This window comes from Crocuta crocuta, unplaced genomic scaffold (genome assembly GCF_008692635.1).
Source record: "Crocuta crocuta isolate KB4526 unplaced genomic scaffold, BGI_CrCroc_1.0 scaffold217, whole genome shotgun sequence".
Taxonomy (NCBI): domain Eukaryota; kingdom Metazoa; phylum Chordata; class Mammalia; order Carnivora; family Hyaenidae; genus Crocuta; species Crocuta crocuta.
Genome location: NW_027532208.1, coordinates 1,520,692 through 1,537,127, shown reverse-complemented (window position 1 = coordinate 1,537,127; position 16,436 = coordinate 1,520,692). Strand labels below are relative to the sequence as shown.

At 44.8% G+C, this 16,436-nt stretch overlaps 1 protein-coding gene across 7 annotated transcripts in view; it reads right to left on the bottom strand.

The window, feature by feature from the left end:
• The window catches only part of STYXL1 (serine/threonine/tyrosine interacting like 1), a 78,325-nt gene that overhangs the window by 60,262 nt on the left and 1,627 nt on the right, over window positions 1–16,436 (bottom strand). For 3 of the 7 annotated variants that reach the window (XM_077777806.1, XM_077777804.1, XM_077777808.1), the window contains exons 2-3: window positions 6,159–6,262; window positions 121–180 (exon numbers count right to left, since the gene is read on the bottom strand). In XM_077777806.1, coding sequence (XP_077633932.1) covers window positions 121–180; window positions 6,159–6,261 — 163 coding nt within the window. In that variant the 5' untranslated portion in view covers window position 6,262. Of the gene's footprint in view, window positions 1–120; window positions 181–6,158; window positions 6,266–16,436 lie in introns of all 7 variants that reach the window. The other 4 variants (XM_077777807.1, XM_077777805.1, XM_077777809.1 and 1 more) reach the window with 2 other exon arrangements.

The window sequence follows — 16,436 nt, the reverse complement described above, 5'->3', positions numbered from 1 at the left end:
GCTCCTTCCGCTTCTGTACCATTGCTTAAGGCTTGAGTTTCAGCCTCCCCGGAACTATCAGGCAGCTGCACACTGCCCAAGGCCGAAGAAACTGCCCACCACATCACTCCACCACACTACCTTGGCAACACTCAATCAGGAAAGGCCAGCAGCCACCCTCCGCCTTACTGAAGGAAGGGCCTAGGGAGAGAGAAGTTAACCCGTTAGTCGCCGAACAAGACTAGACTCGCTCTATGATTGGCTAAATTCAAAGGTATCCTAAATGTTGTAATTGGATCCCGCCGAAAACCTGATGGCGGGAACCAATCAAATGTGGTATATGTTCACATTTAAATATCAACCAATGACAAACCTGTAACCATAGAGATCCCCTGTCCCTCCCCTCGACTTGTTTACTCCTGTCTATAAAAAGGCTGTGAAGGCTTTGTTCGGGGCCTCTCAGCGTCACCAGCGACGAGTGCGCGGAGGTTCGGGTTTGAACCTGCAAATAAACGACCCTTGCCGATTGGCTTTGACTCTGGTCTCTGGTGGTCTGTTTTTGGGGTCTCTCAAACTCTGGGCGTTTCAATAGCTTCTTATCAACAAGAGGATTGGGGGAGCCCAGGTAGCTCAGTAGGTTAAGTGCCTGACTCTTCATCTCAGCTCAAGTCACGATCTCATGGTTTCAGGAGTTCAAGCCCCACATCAAGCTCTGTGCTGACAGCATGGAGCCTGCCTGGGATTCTCTCTCTCCTTTCTCTGCCCCTCAACTCATGCTGTGCACCTCCTCTCTCTAAACAAACAAACAAAAGGATGTGTTGCTCTAATCTTCCAAGAAGGGCCATTTTATTTGTTTTAATCTCTATAATCATGTGGTCTTCAGCTTTGGAAACTATTGTGCATATGTATGCAGATACAAAGGTCAACCCTCACAGACCTCATCACATGTGCCCCAGGTGATGTTGACTTAAAGTAATCCATGAAGCCAAGAGTCAGCTCTTTGAAAAGATAAACAAAAATCAATAAACCTTTAGCTAGATGGACTAAGAAAAAAAAAAAGAGAAGATCCAAATTACTAAAGTCAGAAATTAAAGTAGGGACATTACTACCAATTCTACAGAAATAAAAAAGACTATAAAATAGTACTATGAACAACTATACGCCAAATAAATAACCTACATGAAATGGACAGATTCCTAGAAACACAAACCTACCAAGACCAAATCACAAAAAAAGAAAAAAATCTGAGTAGACCTATAACCAGTAAGGAGATTGAATCAATAATCAAAAATCTCCTGGGTGGCTCAATTGGTTGAGCATCTCTCTCTTCTTTTTTCCTTTTTTAAGTTTATTTCTTTTGACAGAGAGAAAAGGAGATAGAAAACCAGCAGGGGAGGAATGGGAGGGGTGGGGAGGTACAGAGGATCCGAAGCAGTCTTTGTGCTGACAAGAGAGAGCCCAATGTGGGGCTCAGACTCACAAGCCATGAGATCATGACCTGAACCGAAGTCAGACACTTAACCAATTGAGCCACCCAGGCACTCAAGCACCTGACTCTTGGATTTCAGTTCAGGTCATGATCCCAGGGTCATGCAATCAAGCCCAGCATCAGGCCCCATGCTCAGTTTAGGCTCCATTTCCCTCTGCCTTTCTCCCATGCTTGTGCTTTTTCTCTGAAAAAGTTAAAAAAATCTCCTGACCCCCTCCCCCCAAAAAAATAAAGCCTTGCATAGACCACTCAACCACTCTAATTATCAGGCTGGATCTATACAGGATGTATGTTCATAGAGAGGAGTTTAAATTATATTCCATATTATTATAATTCACGTATATATTCTCGCACTGGTAGAGTTGACCCAAAGCAGAATTATAAGCCAGTACAGTGCATGCACTAAGGCTTTTCCCTGGTCTGTACTTTCCCCAGTCCACTACTCTGAAGGGTCTTTCCAATATCTAACCAAAAGCTGATCCCAGGAAAGATCTCATCCATCGCTCCTTAGCAACCTAACACTTTAGAATTCAGTGTATGGTCTTGAAAGATGATAAGCCTTTTGAAATTCCTGACCTAGAGATCTAGTCATTTTCATAAAGAAAATTTTCATGTGTTTATTAAAATCCAACCCTTGGTTTCAGCTCAGGTCATGATCTCGCAGTTTGGGAGTTCAAGCCCCACATCGGGCTTTGTGCTGATGGCACAGAGCCTGCTTGGGATTCTGTCTCTCCTTCTTTCTGTCCCTCCCCTGCTTTATGCACTCTCTTGCTCTCTCAAAAAAAAAAAAAAAAAAAACCCACTTTAAAATTTTTTAAATATAATTGATTTAATAAAGAAAAATCAGCCCTGGACCTGATGGATTCACTGGTGAATTCTCACCAAATATGTAAAGAACTAACCCCAATACTTCTCACTTTTCGAAAAAATTGAAAAGGAAAGAACACTTCCTAAGTCATTCTATGAAGCCAACACTACCCTGATACCAAAGCAAAAGACACTACAAGAAAAACAGAGAAACAAAAACCTACTCCAGTATCAACACTGATGCAAAAAAATTTCCAAAATAAAATATTGGCCACATGTTACAAGGATTACATACCATAAACAAGTGGGATTTATTTCTGGAATGTAGGGATGGTTCAACACACCAAAATGTCAATGTAATACACCACATCAACAGAATGAAAGAAAGAAACCACATGATCATTCCAACTGCTGAGAAAAAGCATTTGACAAAATGCGGTACACTCTCATAATAAAGACATGCAGCAAACCAGGAATAAAAAGGAATGATCTCAACATACTAAAATCATATGTAAAAAAAAAAAAAAAAACAACCCCAGAGCAAACATCATATTCAATGGTGAAAGACTAAAGACATTTTCTCTAGATCAGGAAAAACACAAGGATGTGGACATTCACCACTTCTATTCAACCTAGTACTAGAAGCCCTAGCCAGAGCAATTAGGCAAGAAAAGGAAATAAAGGGGGCACCTGGGTGGCTCAGTTGGTTAAGGCTCTGACTTCAGCTTAGGTCATGATCTCACGGTTCATGGGTTCGACCCCCATGTCGGGCTCTGTGCTGACAGCTCAGAGCCTGGAGCCTGCTTCAGATTCTATGTCTCCCTCTCTCTGCCCCTCCCCCACTCATGCTCTGTTTCTATCTCAATAATAAATTTAAAAATTAAAAAAAAGACAGAAAAGGAAATAAAGGGCATCTAAACTGTAAAAGAAGCAAAATCATCTCAGTTTGCAGATATTATCATCTTATATGTGTAAGAGACAAAAGATACACACACACACACACACACACACACACACACAGCAAAACAAAAAAACAACGACCCTAAAGTGCACCTGGCTGGCTCAGTTGGAGGAGCAGGTGATTCTCGATCTTGGGTTCATCAATTTGAGACCCACACTGACTATAGAAATTACTAAAAAAAATAAACTTTTAAAAATTCCATACATTAAGATATATTCTTTGTGCTGTAAAGTTCAAGGAGATTTGAAAAAGCCTGAAGATCTGACCAAAACAAACCTGCTAGAACAAATGAATTCATCAAAGCTGCAGGATACAAAGTCAACACACAAAAAACAGTTGTATTTCTGCACACTCACAATAAATGATCTAAGAAATTAATCATTTATTTTCAATAATGTCAAAAGGAATAAAATACTTAAAAATTAATTTAACCAAAGAGGTAAAAGACATGGAAAACTACAAAATGTTGCTGAAAGAGATTAAAGGACAAATTAATGGAAAAACACTCCGTGTTCATGAACTGGGAAACAATGTTGCTAAGATGTCAATATTATACAAAACAATCTATAGATTCAATGCACTATCAAACTCCCAACGATTTTTTTTTTATATATAGAAAGAGAAAAGCCTGGGGTGCTTGGGTGGCTCAGTTGGTTAAGTGGCCGACTACATTTTGGCTCAGGTCATGGTCTCAGGGTTCATGGGATCAAGTGCCACATTGGGCTCTGCACTATATCTGCCCAAAAATAAACAAACATGGAAGGACATGGAAGGAAAGAAGGAAGACCCATCCTAAAATTTATACAAAATCTCAAGAGACTAAGAATGAGACAGTCTTTTCAACAAATGGTGCTGGGAAAATTAGATATTCTCATGCAAAAGAATGAAGTTGGAGCTTTATCTAACGCCATACAAAAATGAACTCAAAATGGATCAAAGACCTAAATGTAAGACCTAAAAGTGTAAACCTGAAGAAGAAAACATAGGGCAAATCTTCATGACATTGGAATTGGCAATGATTTCCTGGATAGGACACCAAAGGCATGAGCAACAAAAGGAAAAGAAACGAGAAACTGAACTTGATGACCATTAAATGTGATGAGGGATTAATACCTAGAATATGTAGATAACTCGTAAAACTCAAAGTTATAAAAAAAACTGATTCAAAAATGGGCAAAGGAGTCAATCCCATATTTCTGCAAAGAAGATATACAAATGGCCAATAAGTACACGAAAACATGTTCAACATCACTAATCATTAGGGAAATACAAATCATAATTATACAGAGATACTACCTTCCTCCTGTTAGAATGATCCCCCCCTCAAAAAAAAAAAAAAAGGAAAAAAAAAGAAAATAACAAGTGTTAACAATGACATGGAGAAATTAGAAACTTGTGAACCCTTGTGTTCATGTAAAATGGTGCAGGCGCTATGGAAAACAATGTGGCAGTTCCTCAAAAAAATCACAAGGAGAATCACCATATGATGCAGCAATTCCATTTCTTATTTACATACCCAAAATAAATAAAGAGCAGGGTTTCAGAAATACTTGTACACCCATGATCATCATCATTCACAATAGCTAAAACATGCAGGCAGCCCAAATGTCTGTTGATAAATAAATGGATAAGCAAAATGTGGTATAAACATACAATGGAGTACTATTCAGACTTAAAGAGGAAAATTCTGCATTGTGCTAGAACATGATAAACCTGGACAACATGAGGATACTCAGTGAAATAAGCCAGTCACAAAAGACAAATATTGTATGGTTCTGCTTACATGACCTACAATGGTCAAAATCATAGAAACAGAAAGGAAAATGGTGACTTCCAGGGGATTAAGGGATGGGAGGAATGAAGAGTTAGTGTTTAATGGGTATACAGTTTGTTTTAGAGTTTACAGGATGAGGAGTTATGGAGGTGGATGATGGTGTAGCTAATACCGTGCAACATTATGAACATATTTAATACCACTGAACTGTACACTCAAAAGTGGTCAAGATGGCACATTTTATATTATGCGTATTTTATTGCAATTTTTTTAATTGGGAGAGAAAAAAAAATCAATACAAATTCACACCAATCAGAATGCAAAAATTTTCAAGGCTGACAGAATCAGGTGTTGGTAGGTATGCGTCTTGCGCTGATGATAAGAATGCAAAATGATCATCTTTTTGGTGGGAAATTTCACAACAATGTAGTGAATGCGGAATCTGCAACTTGTCGATTCTATTTCTAGTTAGATACCCTGAAGAAGTTCTTGCCCGTGAATAAGAGACGCACAAGATACTGTTCATAATAGAAACACAACGCAAGCAACACATCACGACTGATTAGTAATGGGCACTACCCTAACAGTTAACAGATCTTCACATTTAGACTTGGGGGAGGGGAGGGAAGTCTCATAAATTTTAAGAAAAAGCAAACTGCAGAATGATTGTACATTACGGTACAATTTGTATAAATGATCAGGTCACACACTATTTCAGGATGCTTGCATCTATAGTAAAAATGTAAAAAATACAGAACCCATCATCTTTGGAGTGGAGGAGAATGGGATCAGGTTGGGGTAGATAGAGGGGTACATCTATCTGTACCTGTATCTGTGTAACCTGATGTTAGGTTGAATCTGAGTGGTGGGTACATGGGCATTTATTAGCGTTACTATGTATTTGCTAGAGGTTCAAAATGTTTCGCTCAACAAGAACACAGGTCTTTCAAGACCTTCTAGACTTAATCTGGAATGATTTCCAAGTCACGGGACAATTAGTAGCATCATTTTAAGCTATGTTGAAGGAATCTAAAGGTTTTCTAACGTCATGTATTCCCTCGGCCCCAGAGATTTCTCAATTCACCAAAAATCGTATTTGAAGGACACTAATGCAACATAGTTTTGTTTTGTTTTTTTAAAGCACTTACCCAATAGGCAGAGATAGTTGGGTTCAGTCAATCGCGACAGTTTTGTGACCTGATTCAAGATGTTGTAAAGCTCTATTGGTTCACACAAAACCAAACCAGCCATCCTACTGGGAAGAATCACTAATGTACAAGTTTAGTGCCTCTATTTTATTTATTTTTCTTTTATTTTTTAATGTTTTTTTTTTTTGTGGGACAGACAGACAGACAGAACATGAGCAGGGAAGAAGCAGAGGCAGAGAGGGAGATGCAGAATCCAAAGCAGGCTCCAGGCTCTGAGCTGTCAGCATAGAGCCTGATGCGGGGCTCGAACACACAGACCGTGAGATCATGACCTGAGCCAAAGTCGAATGCTTAACCAACTGAGCCACCCAGGCACCCCTATTTTTTTATTTTAGAGGGAGAAAGAGCGCAAGAGCAAGCGGGGGAGAGGGGTAGAGAAAGAGGGAAAGAGGGAGGGAGAGAACCTTAAGCAGGATCAATGCTCAGCATGGAGCCTAGTGGCCTAGTGCCCCTATTTCATTTTATTTTTTGTATATTTTTTAATGTTTATTTATTCTTGAAAGAGAAAGACAGAGTGTGAGCGGGGGAGGGGGCAGAGAGAGAAGGAGACACAGAATCTGAAGCAGGCTCCAGGCTCCGAGCTGTCAGCATAGAGCCTGATGCAGGATTTAAACTCACCAACTGTGAGATCTATGACCTGAGCCAAAGTCGGATGCTTAACCAACTGAGCCACCCAGGCGCCCCTATTTTTTTATTTTAGAGGGAGAAAGAGCGCAAGAGCAAGCGGGGGAGAGGGGTAGAGAGAGAGGGAGAGAGGGAGGGAGAGAACCTTAAGCAGGATCAATGCTCAGCATGGAGCCTAGTGGCCTAGTGCCCCTATTTCATTTTATTTTTTGTATATTTTTTAATGTTTATTTATTCTTGAAAGAGAAAGACAGAGTGTGAGCGGGGGAGGGGGCAGAGAGAGAAGGAGACACAGAATCTGAAGCAGGCTCCAGGCTCCGAGCTGTCAGCATAGGGGCTGATGCAGGACTTAAACTCACCAACTGTGAGATCTATGACCTGAGCCAAAGTTGGATGCTTAGCCAACTAAGCCACCCAGGAGTCTCCCTCTTTTTATTTTAAATGGATGGCCAAAGATACTGTATTAAACTCTTTAACACACCTTCAAACCAAGATGAAAATAATCATGAAGGTAATCTGGAAAACTTCAAAAATTTGTAGTAAAATGCGTGCAGAGAATCGAGTATCGTACACAGCATATCCGAGCCAGAGAAATACCAAGTAGGCTATAAGGCTATAATGCAGTCACCAATTCCTTTCTTCTTTCATTTCATTACTGAGCACCTGCTGTATACCAGGCACTGGAAATAACTGGTGAAATAGACCTACTCTCAAGATTACAGCCTAGCGTGGAAAACAGACATTGGGCCAAAAACCACATCATAAACAGGAAAAGCACCACAAGGGTCAGCATCCAGTGTTGGGGGTCGAGCTAACAGGAGGGCCTCATCTTGCTGGAGCAGATGGAGGGCTGAGATGGGACTGTTAGGCCGAGTCAGGAGGCTGTGCAAGACTTAGCCAGGCAGAGAAGGGAGAGAGGGTGAAGAAGGGAAGAACAGTCGGTACTTGACAGAGTCCGAGGGAAGCTAGTGTGACAGCAGCTAGAGAGTGATCAGCCAAGACCCTGTAGAAGGGCCTTGTAGGCTTAGGACAGGGATCATGGAGGTCAAAGTTGGGTGGAGAATCACTGATGTGTATTGATAGAACTGCCCACCCAGCCTGGGCTCTGGTGCCCCAAGGCCAGAGGGTGGGGAGGAAGGTTGGGCCTGGGCAGCGCCTTCCTACAGGGAGGCTGCCGTTTGGCAAGGGTGGGGGCCACAAAGAGTTACCCAGCAGGCCTCTGGAGGCCAGCAGGGGGCATGCCAGAGAGAAGTTGGGTCTAGGGGTAATCTTGCTCAGGACAATTAGGATCCACTTCAGAGTTACCAGTAGAATGCTTCTGGGAAAGGCCACCCCCTCACCATCGGCCCTGGATCCTTCCCACTAACTCAGACTTTGGTTCTCAGCCTCCCCTCCAACATCACCAAGTTCAACCTCCACATGGATCATTCCTATCAGCAGGCAAACATCCTCAGTGCCGTCTCTGTTCTCCTCTACAGAGACTGCTCGCTGCCTCTACGTCCTCACCTCCAGATTCTCTAGGTTCAAATCCTGTTGTGCCACTTGCTGTCGGCTGCCTGATGAGGGAGGAGTAATATGCCTCTCTGTGCCTCAGTTTCTACCTCTATAAAATGGGGGTAATCGCAATACTGTCACTTCCATAAAAAAACAAGATAATAGTATCTCTCTTTTGTGTGTGGGTTAATGAAATTACACATGACACATTCTGAACAGGGAAGAAATGCAACTTTTTTCCCTGGAGCCCATCACACCATAGGAATTGCTCTTATCAAGTCCGTCAACAATGTGCATCTTGCCTAAGCCATTATCACTTAGCTCAAATGATGGAGTCTTTTAGCACTTAACCCTGTTCAGCACCCCTCCCTCCCCATACTCTCCATTCCAGGGATACTCCACCCGCCAGGCTTCTCTTCTCCCTCTCTGTTTGTTGCTACTGGGTCTTCTGTGTGGGAGGCTCTACCTCCTCATGTTAAGAAAGTCCATGGGGCTCCTGGGTGGCTCAGTCAGTTAAGCGTTCAACTCTTGGTTTCCGCTAAGGTCATCACGATCGCATGGTTCAGGAGTTGCGCTGTCAGCCCAGAGCATGTTTGGGATTCCCTCCCCCCCCCCCCATTTCTCCCCTGCTTGTTCTCTCTCTTTTAAAATAAACAAACTGAAAACAAAAAGATACATTTCGATATATCTGGTTATGATCTCCCAGTTCACGAGTTCCAGCCCCATGTCAGGCTCTGTGCTGACAGCTCAGAGCCTGGAGCCTGCTCTGGATTCTGTGTCTCCCTCTCTCTCTGCCCCTTCCCTGTTCATGCTCGGTCTCCCTGTCTCTCTAAAATAAACGTTAAAAATTAAAAAAAAAAAAATCTAGAGTCCAAGTGATTTGAATACCGTTTATAAACTAAGTCCCAAGTCATTGTCCTGCTTGACCTCTCCATTGACCTTGACTCCACTTGGATGCCTTCAATGAGCATCTCAAACGTAACGCGGCCAAAACAGAACTTTTAAATCACACATGCCCACACCTCCAACAGCTCTCTTTTGGTTTCCTCAGCCTCGAGACAGCACCGTTATCCACCTAGCTACTCAAGCCCACACCCCGAATCCCTCTCCCTGTCCCCACCACCCTTCATATCCAATCTATTAGCTCTAGTACTTAAACATATTCCAAACCCATCTACTTTGCTCCAGCTCCAGAGCTAACATTTTACACCAAGGTACTACTCTCTCTCTCCTGATGATGCTGTACTTCCCAACCACGCTTCTGGCTTCTTGCTTTCTCCCCACAATCTAACCTTTACCCAGCACTTGGGGTGACCTTTTAAATTGCGGGTGTCTTTGTCTTTCACCTCACTGCCATCATTCGACGCGACTGCACTCATCTGTTTGCTTTACCACCAATCTTATCCTCCAGGAATGTATGGGGCATGAGGGCAGGGACCAGATGCTCAGCCAGCGCCCACGATGTTTGGTGAATGGTGCTCAATACGCACACGTTGAATGAATAGTCAGTCACCATTCCTGCCTTCGGTAATGGGGTCATCTTGGCTTGAGGCCACACAGATGCACCTAAGGACGTCCCCACTCTCGCCCCCAGGCACCTCCTCTGCCTCTAGTGGCATCCAGGTGAAAACCTAGCCTCACAAATCAACTCCTCCAGAGTTCTTTGCTTCCCTAAGGGAGAACTCTTCCCTCGTCAAGTAAGAACTGCCCTCCATCCACTGATCAAGTATGAGAGGGATAAGAACAGTTCCTGAACCTGATAGCACAGTTGTTTGGGTTTTTTTAATGATTTTTGAGAGAGGTGAGCACAAGTTGGGGAGGGGCAGAGAGAGACAGGGCAACAAAGGATCCAAAATGGACTCTGCTGACAGTAGAGAGCTGGACATAGAGCCAAACTCACCAACCAGGAGATCGTGACCTGAGCCAAAGTCAAACATGCTTAACCAACTGGCACCCCAACAGCACAGTTCTGAAGGAGGACGCAGCCCTGTGAGCTGAGATCATGGCTACTACTAGCCTGGGCAGGTGGAAGGCTTCCCAATTCTTTCGGTGCTCCTCCTATTTCTACAAGGTTGACAATGTTCTTGGCTCGGCTGTCAAGCCCTGAGAATATTTTGACATTTTGAGCTTTTACACAGACCATTAAGCTAATATTGACAAGTTTTTGCCAAAAGTATTTTCCTTCAGGAGTTCCATTAAAACCAATTTAATTCCTTGATTTTATTTCATAGTCAACCAAATCTGATTTTTTACAATGGGGTTTGGCCAAAATTAGTTTTCTCAAGATAAAGTCTGTGTGTGTGTGTGTGTGTGTGTGTGTTTGTGTGAATTTCACAATAAAGATTTGATTCCTCAGTCAGATGTTTATCCTAGCAGCCTTGACTCTGATTATTTCTATCAAGTGTCCTTTTCCTAATGGCCTATTCAAAAGAATAAGGTCAAAATGGCAAGTTTAAGACATCCGCCTGTGGACTCTTTCAGCAGAAATAGGCTTTTTGAGACTTTCGGTGGGCGGGAGTGGGGGGTGTCCGTGTGATGGTTCTTGTTAGGGGAATGGGGCAGGCAGATGGGAAAAGTGCTCAGTGGAAGCACTTTGATTATCTGGCTTCAGGGGCGTCAGAGGGCACAATCTTCCTACAAATTGACCAGTTCAGGAAACCCACATGGCTTTTTGGGTGGCAAGCAGAGCCACATTACACACCCACCAGTAGGGAAGTTCTTCACCCTCCCCTGTAGAGGCCTGGCCTCTCTCCAAACCAGGTGTGTGTATAGCTCGCTCTCTCTCTCTCTCTCTCTCAGTCAGCCCAGAGCTGCCTGGACACAGCTGGGCTGGTGAACTCCACTCCAGTGAGGACACAAGGTCTATCTTCGGGGAAAACTGTGAATTAGGAAGGGATGTTTCATTAGGGGTTGTCACAGCCTGAGAGGAAGCTGGAAACTGGCCAGACACGGCCCTTCTTCTCTCCCTGTGTTTGACCAGCACATGAGGACTTCCATTCTGGCTGATGGTTATCACCGGCAGAGGCTGGGCCTCACATTAGGCTTCTCAAAGGACTTCCAGGACAGAGAGCTTGGCCTACTGCTCGGCCTCACACAGTCTGGGTGGACAACGGGTGGGCATTTGCTTCTGGTGGAGAAGAGGCAATGCTCCCTGCTCCCGGAGAAGGCCGCCCATAAGCTTGACTGTGGGTTCCTGGCTCAGGCTGAGCAGGCACCAGAGGGCTACACAGATAGGGCTCAGAGTCCACAGCTAACCCCACTATGCCCTGGTTCTCAGCGTGAAGCAGAGGCTGTGCCAGGACAACCAAGGCTTAAATACAGGGACAGGCTTTAACACTGTCACCTGTAAAGTGAGGCAGTTTACACGAGATTACAATGAAAGGCTATAGGAACGTGACATTGAGATGACATAAATCACCCAGCACTGGCCCTGGCATGGAGCAGGCGCTTAGGAAACAGAAGTTCCTTTACTCCTTCCCTCTCTCTCCTTTCAACTTCACCTAGGAGCCTCTGACAGCTCCAAATCCAGTAGACAGAGCACACCATTCAGAGAATCTTGGGCCAAGGGGCGGGGTGGGAACTGCCGAAGTTTTTAAGTAGAGGAAGCCTTTGGTGGTGCCTGAGGGTCAAGATCCCAAAGGACCCAGCACAGGCACAGTCTTTCCTCGACCACAGCCTCCACCTTGACAAAACTAGAGCACATAGCCCGGGGATCTAACACCGCAGGGTTGTGGAGGCTGCCCAAGTGGTCTCGAAATCAGAGGAGCACCAGGTCCTACTGTTAGGGATTGCCAGAATCTCTGTCTTTTGGAAGCAACAGGTACAGGCCAGGCGCCCAGACCCAGCCACCCACATCCCTGTCCTTTGCCTTCACTTCCATGTCCCCAAACCCAGGTGCACTACACACCCGAGAGGCACCCTAGCATTCCTGAGTGACAGGTCTCTGCAGGCAATTCACCCATCAGAGGTGGGGGCTGGTGAACTGCAAAAACAGTCTCCCAAAGACAGATGAGACATCTGGTCTCCTCTCCTCCCACCAAGCCACCAGCACTTGCTTCTCCTCTGCTCCTTGATTAGGCTTGGCCTCACTTTCTGCTCCCCTGGCACGGGTCCTCAGCCCTGACTGGGCTCTGGACTCAGCATTGCTCCTACTTCCCTGACCTCTGGCTGATCTTGGAGACCGAAGGCTCTGCTCCTGAGTCAGATTGGCCACCGCTGGTGGCTCTCAGGTCCTGGGAGCTCCTTGCCAGCGCCTCCTGCTGCCTCTGCTGCTGCCGGTCCACCACCTCCTACATGTTCGGCCAGAACATGTCTTGGAAGCTAAATCCTGTTAATTGGCAGGCATGAGCCACAGCTAAGTTAAAGCTATTTATCCCAATACCGTTCTGTTTTAAAATATCCTAGAGCACCTAGAGAAAAATAAACTCCCATGCAAGGTGGAATGATTACCACCTTTCTCACTTTTTACTTTATCTCCAAGGATCTGAAAGGAGAGATTTAAAATACTTCAATTGAGGGGAGCCTGGGTGGCTCAGTCGGTTAAGCGTCCGACTCTTGGTTTCAGCTCAGGTCATGATCTCACGGTTCAGGAGTTCAAGCCCCACATCAGGCTCTGCACTGTCAGTGCAGAGCCTGCTTGGGATGCTCTCTATCCCTCAGGCTGCCTCTCCCCTACTCACACACTCTCTCTCTCTCAAAATAAATAAATTTAAAATTTTTTGAAAGAAACTACTTCGTTTGAGATACAATTTTAGGGTTGAAGATAGGTTAGCACATGTAACATTTGTATATATACATATATATGGCATATATATCCAGCATATATATAGGTTAGCATCCAATAGCAGAAATATAATAGCCATGACCATAGTCTAAGCCCATTGTTAGGCACAAAATGGTCAGTATACATGTATGTGTATGGCTTGTGTACGTGAGGGGCAGGGCAAAAAGGGGTCAATGTATGTGCATATCATACATAAAAATATACAACGAAGAACAGTCAAAATGAAACTATGGTGACAGAGGCAGCAGTCTTGGGGGACTGATGGAAAGGAGCATGAAGGAACTTTCTGGAATAATGAAAATGTTCTGTAGTTTGTTTTGGGGGTGGTTAAGGGTGTAAATAGTAAAAAAAAAAAATAGCCAACTGAACACTTAAGATCTGTATACTGTATCATACACAAACCATATGGCAATAAAAATAAATCTCCTGTGTAGATCCACGTGTTTATGTGTTCAGAGATATGAATACTCAGGTGTGTGTGAAGATAGGAGTGTGTATGTGTAGCCCCGCCTGTACATTGACCTTGGTCTAGGGTCTGGTTGTGGAAACCAGGTGGACTTGGACACACAGGAAGTATACACTGAAGAATTCAGCTTGGCCTCCACAGCTGTCAGCTAATTCCTTTCTCAGTGGTCATTTGCCCAGAATTTTCCCAGTTGCTATAACTGTTATCCAAACCTCCTCAACCCTCCTTGGGTCCCCATGGAGCAACTTCTCTCACTTCCTATTTATTGCTGGAGTAAGTTAAGGCCATTGGGTGTGAACAGGCCTTCCCAGCCAGCAGCACCCCACACAGGTTGGGGGGCTTCATGCTTTCTCCTGGAATCCTCTGGCTTTTCCTCTCCCACCTAGTCCTTCTCTCCTTTCAGCATCTCAAAGCTCTCCCCCTCCATTAGCATCCTTCTGAATTCCAGCATTCACAATTCTTGAAACAATTCATGAAGGCAGAAAGAAAATCCCTAGAATAGCTTGGCCTGTGCCCTCTGAAGCTAGTGCAGGCAGAGGCAGGTGCTGGACCCCAGGCTGGAAAAGTCTGAGGCTGGCTAGCTGTCAGCAAAGCAAGGAGAGGCAGAAGCATTTGAAGTACCTTGCACCCCCCACTCCCACCCCAGGATTTGCTGGGGCAAAGGATGCATAAGTGTTTCCTATAGATCAAATGTGTGGGCAAGAGGTCAGCTACAAGCCATCATAAAGGGACTTCGCCCAAGATGACCCCTTGGAGGGACAATGGGCCAATTGCAGATGTTGGGAATTCTAGAAACCAGGGGCCAAACAACTGAAGGCAAGACTGAGGCATAACCACTTAGGTAAAAGAAGTGCAGCTAGAGACGCACACAAGCACCATATGGAAGATAATCACCTACAAACTCCTGTCAAGCTCAGAGAACACTAATGCCAGATGTCAAAGGGACCTTTTTTGCCCCCTATCTCTACTCCTACAACTGCAGTCTGAAGCCACAATCTTACAGGGGAGGTGGGGGTGTGAGGAAGCAGGATGGGAGAAATGGAGAAGTCAAGTATTCTCCCTTCCAAGGATGGGAGCCTAAAGCAAGCCCAAGAGGGGATGAGAAGCTTTGACACTGGATTCACTTGAGATTTGACTACTAACGTTAACTGGACATTACAGCTATTGCACAAAGTCGGTTCCGACGACCAGGGGTGATCTGAGAGCAAGCAAAGAAATAAAGCAAGCGGAAGGAAGACGGCAAAGCTGTCTCAGGACTGGGTGGGCTTTCTGAACGAGACCCTGCATGCTCAGTGTAACAGTCACACGTACACACAGAATACAGTAGCTACTGATATGGTTATGAGCAATCTCGGGACTTGAAGGGAAGCAGCTGGAACTGAATGGGAGGCGGGCTTTTCCAGCAGTCAAGTTGTTTGGGACCACCTGAGTAGACAACTTGGCAGGGAGAGGGAGGGAATCGAGCCCCAGGTATAGGAGTCTGAGACTCCATGATTCACATTTTTCTCAGGGCCTCACCTCTCCCTTCTACAGGGATGCCTTCAGCCCTGGCCTCTCTCATGGGTTTTAATCCTACATTCATTCAATCCCACAGGAGGAGTGACTCCCCACCTGTCCACTGATATTTCTATGTGGACAACTCGCCATCACTTCCAATTCAACACACCTAAAACGGGGCTCTTTATTTTTTGCCTCTAGCCAGTTTTGTTTTGTTTTGTTTTTTAAATATTTTGAAAGTGAGAGAGAGCACGAGAGAGTGAGTGAGCACATCCGTACTGGAGAGGGGCAGAGAATGGGAGAGAATCCCAAGCAGGCTCCATGCTGTCAGCACAGAGTCCGATGTAGGACTCGATCCCAGGAACTGGGAGATTATGACCTGAGCCAAAATCAAGAGTCGAATGCTTAACCGACTGAGCCAACCAGGTGCCCCATCTTTCATTTCTTAAACCCACAAACGAATCAATTCTTCCCTTGAGACTTCTCCCTCATTGGTCCCACTCCTGCCAGGTCTATGGTCACCATAACTCAGATCTTTAGCATCTTCTAGAATAGCCTCCCAAACTATCTGCCTGTCCTCCACATCTTTCCATCTGACTTCTTGGCATGCCAAGGTCAGTCCAACCTTCCCCATAGTGCCAGTGGCATCATCAAAGCCTTTGGTAAACACCTGCTGCCCAAGGAATAAAATATAAACCTCTCAGCTAACATTCAGAGCTCCTGCACAATCTGTTTTTGTTTGTTTTGCAACCTGCTTTTCTCAGCCTCATCTAAAAACAATTCAACTCTTCCAAAATTCAGAGATCTACTCTCAGCCTGCTGCACAATAAAGACTCAGAAATGAGAGACATACCTGACCACAAGGTAGTCTCAGTTCTAGTGGGAACACACAGAGTAAATAATTAACCAGAAAACAGTTCGTGAGAAGATAAAGGACATTGCTCATCTGCCTGTCCCCACTCCAACAGAGAGGATCTATTCACCAACTGTAGATTTGGGCTTTCCTAGCCCCAGGTTTTACTTTGGTCTCTTCCCTCTCCACTCAAACACTTGCACTCCCACACCCAGGCGAGGATCCTCCTCTGGAGTTGAATGGTCCCACTGAGTAACTCTATTCTTCCTGAATTCCTCAGCTTATGTGTTGCATCCTGAGGTCCCCTCTTGGGGCCCCCACCCCACCCCTAATGTGGGTTAGATGCACCTGCTGTTCCCATCACACCTAACTCTCCTAGCGTTGCCTTTTTCATTCTGCCTGCAATTTGCCCCGCTCTCCCACTAGATTCAGCTCCTTAAAGGTAAGAAAATGGGCAGATCTCATTAAACCAACAACCTACTGCACCTCTACTTGCCCCTG